A 10,368-nucleotide genomic window follows, 5' to 3' on the forward strand; every position below is an offset into this window, starting at 1 on the left:
CAGAAACGTTTTCTCGTCAACATAGGTGTTGATCTCTGTTCGTTCTGTTGTGACTGATATATTTTTTGATAAAATATATTCTGTACTACTCGAACAATCGATTTGATATAATAAATGCCAATATCAATCGATATATCCTCACATACTGCAAAAATATTCCGGCCTTCTTCAATAAAGGCTATCGAAATTGAGTCGTTGTTTTAGGTTAATTCCCATTTTTTCAGTTTTTATTTCAAATATTTATTTATTCTTAGAATATTATAAAGTTTTATACTAATTATAGCAATTTATGGTGCATTCGGAACTTTATTTTCTATAATAAGGGTTATTTTCTGAATCTAAGGTGTACTGTACAAATGTTTGACAATTTTGATAGATTTTACAGATTTTTTCAAAAATTTTTATCAGTAAATGATTTTATAGGTGCTTAGTTTACATAATTTAAATAAATTAAAGATCTTTTTTAAAAAATATTTTAAAAAAATGCAGTTATGTAATGTGTAATGTTAAGGAGAATATACATTTCAAAATATGTAAAGATCACTAGAATAAGATCTTTTATGGTTGAGCTAAAGACCGTCTAGAAAACTGCCTTCAACTGGCCTATAGAAGATCGTCCATTCTTCTACAAAAATACTGCGTTTGTCTAGTCTATAAACAACACATTCAGCTAGTTATTTTTTTATGAACACTTCCATCCATTTTATAAACGCTGTCATTTCTTTTATAAGACCATCAATATGTATAAAAACACCGGCAATAACAAAAAAACCTACAGCCGTTGTTGTTTAGGAATCGATGTTAATTTTATTTAGAAACATGAATGTTCAGATCTTAATTTTTAATGCTGCTGAACGTCATTGCATATCGAGGTCTTCATTGCTTCAAAAAAATAATATTAAATGAAATTAATTGTAGTACGTTTACATTTAACAATTTGTGAAATTATTTTTTTAAACTGAGAAATGTGTATATTTTTTACATACACATTTTTTACATACACATACATATAAGTTTGTCAAATCCCTTTTGACAATGAAGGGTTGTCAAAATAAAAAAAATGTTGGTAATATGTGAGCATAAGCTTAAAGTACATTTACATATACGATTTTAAATCGACTCGATTAACGAAATCCAGAAATACAACCTCATTGTTTACACATACCCTTAATCATGATCTAAATTCCGATCAGCTGATGTTTGTTAGTATACATACAAAATTATTAATTTGCGCCAAAAATATTTGTTTGCAATTTGAAAAAGAATACAAGAATTACCACAATGGAAATGTTTTTGCAATACTGTGATCGTTCATAAAAAAAAAACACCTAAAAACACAAAAATTCTATAATTAATTTTTATTTTCCTTTGATCTGTCATTTTTGTATTTGTCAGCCGTTAAATGTAAAAAAAACGGCATGTAAAAACAGTTGCAAATTTTGGTACATTGTGAGAGAGTTGTATTCGTTCGTACAAAACGCGCGTTGCATCTCAGAAGTATCATGATTTCGATCATGATTTAAAATAAATTTAAATGTGTGTGGTAAATCATGGTAAATTTAGCCTGATTAAGAAAATAAACCCTGATTCAGCCTTTAATCATGATTAAATTTTTTGGAGTTAACCGAAATGTGCACTGAGCTGCTGAAATGATTTTGTCTTTTTCAGATGACATTCATTTAAGAGAAACCCGAATATACATACGGGAAATGCAATTATAAATATCATACTCCAATAAAAATTTTAAATACAATCGTATTTTTTAGATTAAGAATGTCGATAACAATTTGTTTCTTTTTGTAAACAAGTGTGAGTATATATAAACAATGATTAGCTGACTGTCATTCCTAAATGATCTTAAAACCAGTGTAATATTACGTTTTAATACTGGTCAAAACAACTATAACACGATGTATTTTTTCGCACAAAACCAATCATTGTATTGTATTCTGCAATCCAATAAAGTACAAAATACATTTATTTATTTTATTTCAACACAATTCATTTATTTTTATTTAATAAATTATTGATTATCTTATATATCGTTTCGTTTAATTTACAAAATAAATGCAACACTGTGTTTTAGATATTAATTTCAAACTTGTGGTATTTGTTTTCATTTTTCTTACTTATACATAAATATTTCTAATTGCTAAATTATATAAAAAATGTTATATAATTTTTTTCAAATTTATATAAATATATAAGTTAAATATAGGATATACTTAGTTTCATTTTCCAAAAACGACATTATTCAATATTAGAGGGAAGACATTGAGAAAATAATGAAATTTTCTATATTTGAGAGACACGGAGTATTGAAAAATGTCGTAACTGGAAACAAATAGAAATGAAAGAAATAAATAAAAGATTTCTATAACAAGAACAGGATAGAAAAAATTATTAATTTTAGTATTTAATAATATAGTAATATCTAAAAAAAACTTCCAATTATTTTTTTGGAGAAGCTTGAAGAGTAGATAACTTAAATTCTAGATTTGTATACATAAAATATGTAATATATAAATATTATAAATGTACACATAAATATTTCAGTGTTTCTTTTTTGTATACTTTCTTATTAAACAATGAAATTATAACAATAATAATTTCCCTTCGTTGTAAAGGAAGTACAAAAACCTAATTTGTTTGTTTGCATATTATTTTGAGAATGAAAGGCAATCTTAAATAATAATGTTTTGTGGTACTTTTGTGAACGTCACGTTAAGTACATTCGATTGAAGGCCTACTCAAAATGTTTGTTATGGTACCGGTAGTTGTGTAATATTAACTGAAAAGAAAATAATGCTGGGTTTCTATTTAGTTGTGTTATCTATGGTATCATATTGGGTTCCTGGGCAGCTCCTGTCGAATATTTGGGCTTACAAACACAACCACTTTCGACCAATACATAATCTTGACCGGTAAGTGTAACTGGACCCAAGGGTATAACCAAGAATAAATAAGGCACATATGTTTGGGTACATTCACCCCGGACAACATCACATTCTGATGATCTGAAAGAAAGAAGAATAAAATAAATGTGTAAATTTCAAAAAATCTATGTTAATATTAAAATATTTTCTTGACTTACTCGCACACTTCGAAAACTACTTGCTGCAACAAGTCAGGGAATTTCTGAACAATTGTAACAGGCTGGCCAGAGGTCAAACTGACACCATACATGGGAGCCGTTGTATTATAACGTGTTTTACACAAACGGGCTGGTGTGCTTCGGCATTGATCAACTTGTGGTGTTTGCTTGGCTGAACGACCTATAAACAAAAAATGTAAGGAATATATTATATATTTTTAAGTATTGATATTTCATAAAGAAATTAAAGTCATTTAACAACAATTTTAAAACATTTTCCTTTCAATGTTTGTCAAATTATAAAAACGCCTATAAGTATGCAACACATTTTAAGTGTTTTCGCTTCCACGAGGCTTAAAGATTATATGACACAGTTTACACCAATAATTTCAAGTGATCTCGATTTACTAAAGCCAGAAATAAATTTAATCCATTCATATCGACTCTAGGTTTACATTGTACCGGATTTAGTTAACCCAGTGGGTTTTAATTGTTAACTCCTTTGCATATTTGTCAAAAAAATACTCATAAAGTAGGTTAACCCTGAAATAATGTAAATGTCGTTAAAGATAAGTTGAAATGGGTTTCAGTTAATGTTTTGTAATAGTAAAATACAAAAATGTGAAAATAGTAATGGGAGAATAATTTAATAAGAATTACCTGAACGAAAACTAGTAATAGCGCGTTTAGCCTATAACTTTTATCGTTTTAATGTGCATTATCTCGATTTAATTGTTAATTCGAGCTAAGTTTTTCTTCCTTTGCCATATAAGATTAAATTCACTCATTATCTCGATTTGATCGAAATACTAGTTGTGTTTGGTTACTTTTCCAGTAAGTTCTATATCAGAGAGTAAGCCGTTTTATTCTCTTTTGCAACAATACTGAGAAAAGTAAACAGACAACATCTAGTAAGTTTTTGCAAAGTATCTCGTGATTTTATTTAAAGTGCTTGAAATGTTCTTTTTAGACTTATTTTGATCAAAATTTAAAATTAACAGCTGCTTGAAATATATTCAACACTGTTTTTGTACAAAAAAGTGTATTATTTTTGTTAATAGTAGCTCTGTCTGTTTACTCCATATTTGGTAACAATTGTTACTAAATGTTGTCTGTTTACACAAAAATCCAGTAAAAGAGAGTCAAGTGAGGGAGCAAGTTTGACAGTTGAACAACAACAAACTAACTGGAGTTTACAGAAAGAATTTTATGCAGTAAAATTTTGCAAACTCAGCCACTTTTGGATCAGCTGTTTTATGACCAAACACAAAAATTATTCAAAACATTTTTTTAATTAGCAAAGTTCAATTTGAAATTATCTTCTGTATAAAAATTACAGAAGATGGAAGAAAATTCATAAGTAATGCAAAGTTTCATTAAATTAGAAACTAATTCCTTATATATTTTTAGGCAAGTTCCAGACATGAAGCTTAAATGTTTCCGGGGAACATACCAAATCAATTTTTCTCTTATTGTTCATTTTTTTAATATTAAGAGTGGCGTGGGAACGATCGAAAACAAAAACAAAATGCAATACATATAATTGTGTTTGTTTATTTTGGTGCGAGTCAAATGTTTTCTTGAATCAGCTGTTTATTTGCTAAATCTTACTAAATGTTGTCTGTTTACTTTTCTCAGTACTATCACAAAAGAGAGTAAAAACGGCTTACTCTGTGAACTAGAACTTACTGAGCACCAAAATTTTAATACTAAAAATGTCAAGATCTCAGAGTACAAAATAATACGAACGGGAAACTAGTGATGAACAGCCAATTTTTTGTGTTCTATTAAATCTGGTTGAACATTTTACTAATTTGTGGGCTCAGGAACGGATGTCGAGTAAAAAGTATAGTCGAATTTCTCATGTTTTGGAACTGAACTATAAAGTCCCTTGTTTACTTTTAAATTCCAATTCCGTTAAAACTGAAAATATTTGTCTAACAAAATAGGCAGCGGCTGTAAAAATATTCATAATTAATATAGAACTATTAAACGTAAATATATATCAGCTGATTGACTAATATATATGAACTAAAGATTTATAAATCGTACATTAGAAGTTTTTACTTTAATCTTCTTTATGAGCGTTTATTTGACAAATATGTAATGGAATTGACAATTTGAACCCAATGGGTTAACGGAACACAGTACAATGTAAATGTACTATTAGAAATATAAAATTGTTCTATTCCAGCAAGAATCTTCTATTAATAGAAATTGTTTTGTAAACAATAATCAGCTGACCGGTATTTAGACCCTCTCAATATACATATGTCTAACTGGGACATTCTTGAATTTCGTTAAACGAGTCGATTTAAATGAAAAAAATGTTTTTTACTTTGATTTTCTCTTTTATTTAAATAAAGCAGTACGTGAAATTAGCAATTATAACCTTAATAAATATATAAATATAATTGTCCACTTCCAGTAGAATTACATTAGCAAAATTATAATACGACACCTTTTAACCATAATTTATCTTTATAACTGATTGATGTTTTATTGCCATTAAAAAAGTAGGTTATTATGCTGACATACATAAATATTCTATGTGTCCCGGCCAACAGCTACTGTTGAAGTGGTTAGATTCTTAAGATAATTAGCATATTCTCATGTAGAACGCGACGACAGAAATACGATCGAATGAAGTGGAAAAATAGTAACAAATAAAACAATTGTTGTGATTTGAAAATAATGATCAATTACTTAAAGAGTGTGATAAGAATAGGAAGTATAAATGGTAGAATGTTGAACAATCAGTTAACCGCAATTTAAGAAAACCCGCAATGAGCTAATAGGTCACAACAGTTTTATGTTGCTAATAAAATATTGCAAAACTAATAAATACGTCTTCAAAATTAATTAAAATTAAATTAATACATTAATATATACCATTTTAAATCGACACGAAATCCTGAAACACACACTAACCGTTTAAACTTACTTTAAGATGACTTCAATTTCAGTCAGCTGATGATTGTTTACATATACATATATACTTGATTATATTTATTCAAGGTCTATTATTAAGGATACCCAGATAGTGAAAGCCAGCTGTTTGTTCTCACGTCTAATGTCAAAAATTTTGACTTTGTTTACGTTCTCATAAGGGAAATCAATTCAAAACAATGGATTTTAACAGAAATTTGAGAGGCAGATGGATGACATTATTACATTTCGACATTTCGTATAAAACCAGTGTTGTATTTTATTAGTACAGTGATAGTGATACATTACCATACTTTTGTATGGTAAAGATAATTGGTATGCTTCCGTACTGCAAGAATCTACAAACGTTTACTATTTTCTTCCATATCGTAAAAGAAAAAATGATATCGCAGTAAAAAATAGTAGATTCTAGTAGTACGGGAACAGACCAAATATTATCATGATTGAAGGCGCGTTTAGGATTAAATTGACCCGATTTCTAAATCGACGTACTTAATCCTAGTTATTTAGACTAGAGGTGGATTTGCTGTATCAAAATGTTGGCGATTATAAACTTTGAGTTAATTAATATGACAATCATGTTGCAAGTTTATATTTGGTCAAAATAAAAGTAATAATTAAATGTTTTCTCTACTTTTAAATTTTACTTTTTGCCCCTTTTTATAATTATTTGAATATTTTTCTATAAAAAGGTTGTAACATTTTTAAACAATATTTTCATTTCATTTTAACTTACCAACTCTAAAACTATCAATATCATCATTGTTGACTTCATTGTATGCCCTCAACAGAGCACTGGTTGTAATCGATGGATCTAATGTTGTGGGTAATTTGGTTTGACGGCCACGTCTTGTATTTCCGTTCCAATTGGCAAATGTCCGCGCCACTGCCGCACTAAAATAAATAATGACAATAAAATGAAAAACATAAATAAAAGGTGAAAAATTAGTAGTATATAAAATAGGGAAATTATTACGTATGCGGATATTGTAGATTTAAATAATGTCTGTTATTACGCACTTATGTAAAATGTAATCTTTTTTCAATAATGCGTGAATGCTTTTACATTCACATTTATTGCCGCGATTGAATTGTCATGATTAATTTGAGGTATATTTTATTTAAATTCATGCTAAATAGATCACAATACAGAGATTATCATGGTAATAATCGTAAATGTAAACGCACTTTTCTGGTATTTAATGGTATTTTTAATTCGATTTTGGCTTTCCACCATTTTTTTTTTTTTTTTGCTAAAATATTAATACAAGCAGAAAGTTTTTCGTGTAATTATTACAAATTTAGATATGTATTTTACCTATTTAATTAAATAAGCATTTTATTTTATAAAAATCAAAACTTCTTCAATGTACCAATTTACATGACCCGTTTTACTAAAGATTATTTGAAACACCACATACAGAGTTGAATCTTATATTATTGTGTTTGAATCGAAGGAGCGTTTAGAAAATTGTACCAAATTCTAGCCGTTTAGCTATTATTAATATTATATAAAATTGATTTGTCAGCTGTTGTTTGTTTACATATATATACACATTACAGTGTTTTCACTGGTTTCATAATTTCTGTGGCAATTTATCAATCAATATTTTCATAATTTTGATAGGAATTGCTCTCAATTAGGTCAAAAATTAATTAAATCATTTGTTGTTTTAAATTATAGTAATATTCATTATAAATTAATTTATTTCATTATAACTTATTTCATATTAACACAAATATACAATGGAATTTACAATTTAAAACCATTGTGTTCTAAATTCGGTACAATGTAAACATTCGAATGTTAACGTATTTTCATGCATACATTTAGAATAAATTGTTATTTTTTTGGTGTAAAAGAAGAGTTGTATTTGAAATTGTCTCGAATTAGCATATGATTTCGAGCAAATCAAGATATAGACTCGATCTCAAATGTCAGTTCCATAGCATATACGTCAAATACATTTGAGATCGAATGGATTTAATAGTCTAAACGTGTTCTTATGGTAAATCAAGGTAAATTTATCTAGATAATGCACATTATCACGATAAAAGCTATAGTCTAAACGCGCCTTGACTACATCTGCTACAACAAAGCATCACATACAGGGTTGTATCTTATATTACATAGTTTAAATCAGTACGTATTTTAACGTTTAGACTATACTTTCCAAATCGAATCGATTTGTAAATCGGGAAATAAAAAAATAAATTTGTCAATCAGCTGATATTTGTTTACGTAAACAAATGACAACATTGGTACTTTTAGGAAATGTTATGCATTTTTGGTGCTAAAACAGTGTTTTATTTGAAATTAATTCGATTTTTGCCCAGAATTTCAAGCAAGTCGAAAGGAGAAGTAAGGCTTTGAAATTATCTTGATTTAGCATAGGATTGTGAGCAAATAATGAGCGAATAAAATTTTTTATTGTAAATCGAGGTAAATTCAGCTCGATTTAATTCATATTATCACGAGAAAATCCATAGTCTAAACGCCGATTTACTCCAAAATATTTTTATAGCAACTGTAATACGACGTACTTGTTACTTGCTATCAAATATCTGCTTTCAAATTCAGACTGGTCGGAACCTGTATTGGCTACGTCCATAAATAATTTGGACACCGATGAGTAGGCTCAGATGTGCAGTAAAACATGTGCAACGTAACGTATAGTCCTAGTCTTCATACTGGACATGTGTTAGATTACATTTCGTATCAATGCCAGTATGATTGAGACGGTTGTGCCAAGACTACTCATCGAGGTACTATGCTTCTTTGCTGCTATGGATAGGAAATAGTTCCCCACAGCCTGGGCACGAGCATCTATATTAGTGTTGTGCAGACCTAAATTGAAAGTTAGTATGGTGAGCGTAACTGAGAATTTATCACAAAAAATTACATAGGAAAAGAGAACAAATGAGAATGAGAATGATCTATATGTATGCTATTAAGATCTGCTCTTCTTTCTTTTATTTTGTCAGCCATCCAAGTAGTGATCGGTGTAACTTTTTACTTTGTGGCGAATATTTTCACATTCTTCTGATGGAATTAGTTCAAAAGGTCGCTATCGACCATATCGGAAGAAACCATAACCATACGTGAAATAAACACAATCAATACTTGCATATTTTTTTTTTTTTTTTTTGTATTTGACAGAAGAAGCCACTGCTTACAGAGTTCATTTTTTTGTTATTCACCTCAAGTTGTCCTCCTTGTATTATTGTACTATGTGTTGTCCTTTTGCTTTTGCTATATACAGTTTTTTTCGAATCGGACTCCTAATCATGTACAATTGGTCGACTATTCTTTCACAGACCTAATGGTAAGTGAAACCGTTGTCAAAATTTGATGACAATTCAGATGTTGGCATTCCAAGTTATCGTTTTTACTCTGTCATATTTCTCTAGTAAAATATTTTCAGAGATAACGTCTCTTATTTTTTATTAAAATTTTTCCTATATTTGTGAGAACAATCACGATTTTTGATTAAAGATTTGCAAGGTAATGTGAAGTGTTCCTATTCGTGCGTCATATATGGTTTAGCTTGCTCCGAATAGAAACATTTAGCTTCCATTGATTATTTTTCAATCCTATTCCTATTACAATATTATTTTCCCTTTATTATAAATTATTATAAATTGTAAATTTCCACCTACCTTGGATATGGAGCATTATTTGGTCCTATGCAATCCATTGAATCTGTTAATGCATCACCGGACAAATATTTCAGACCTTTAGCACCGTTACATCTTGGCAGTGACTGTTGTGGGGCAGCTTCTTTGTTAAGATTTGACCAAAGAGAGGCGTATGTGGTGTGTGCATTTAAGACAACTATACAGAATAACGCGAAAATCTGCAATTGAAAAAAGAAAAGAGGAAGAAACAATTAATAAATGTGGATAAAAACAAAGAATGTGAAATATGAAAATATATAAAAAAAGTTTCTTTCTTGTTCTGATAACGGTTATTTTAGTACAGAATAACAGCTACCTTGACAATGATGATGCGGTTATGGTCGAATGGTGGTGGTTGGCTGGATGGTTGGTTGCTTGATTAGTTGAATTGCATGACTTTGTGTAAACAATTTTCATGTTTTCAACTAGAATTTTATACAACAACAAAAGACAGACATGAAATGAAAATTAGCAGTCTGTTGGTTAAGTATTTTTTTTTTTTGTAATGTAACATGCAAAGATAATTAAGTTGTTGTTGATTTTTTCAGTTAAATTATTCTGTTGTAAACAAAAAGGGACATTAAAATGTTTACCAATCCGCTGGGTTCTTAAAATGTTAATGCCTCGTTGAAACTTTAATAAAAAAC

At 28.9% G+C, this 10,368-nt stretch overlaps 1 protein-coding gene across 1 annotated transcript; it reads right to left on the reverse strand.

Moving 5' to 3' along the window:
* Positions 1 to 2,832: 2,832 nt before the first annotated feature.
* LOC133321392 (uncharacterized) lies at positions 2,833 to 10,138 on the reverse strand. The gene is made up of 5 exons (XM_061530479.1): positions 10,038 to 10,138; positions 9,704 to 9,919; positions 6,780 to 6,937; positions 3,095 to 3,275; positions 2,833 to 3,017 (listed from the first exon to the last, which is right to left on the reverse strand). The coding sequence occupies exons 1-5, from the start codon at positions 10,136 to 10,138 to the stop codon at positions 2,834 to 2,836; spliced, it is 840 nt and encodes a 279-aa protein (XP_061386463.1). The 3' UTR covers position 2,833.
* Positions 10,139 to 10,368: the final 230 nt, after the last annotated feature.

This window comes from Musca vetustissima, unplaced genomic scaffold (genome assembly GCF_032173495.1).
Source record: "Musca vetustissima isolate MV318-11 ecotype Yass unplaced genomic scaffold, APGP_CSIRO_Mvet_v1 utg119600, whole genome shotgun sequence".
Lineage (NCBI taxonomy): Eukaryota > Metazoa > Arthropoda > Insecta > Diptera > Muscidae > Musca > Musca vetustissima.

Coding starts and splice junctions, on each gene's coding strand:
- LOC133321392 (XM_061530479.1), bottom strand. CDS start 10,138: ATGAAAATTGTTTACACAAAGTCATGCAATTCAACTAATCAAGCAACC. Junction 3,276..6,779: donor TATTGATAGTTTTAGAGTTG/GTAAGTTAAAAT, acceptor TTTTGTTTATAG/GTCGTTCAGCCAAGCAAACA. Junction 3,018..3,094: donor GTAGTTTTCGAAGTGTGCGA/GTAAGTCAAGAA, acceptor TCTTTCTTTCAG/ATCATCAGAATGTGATGTTG.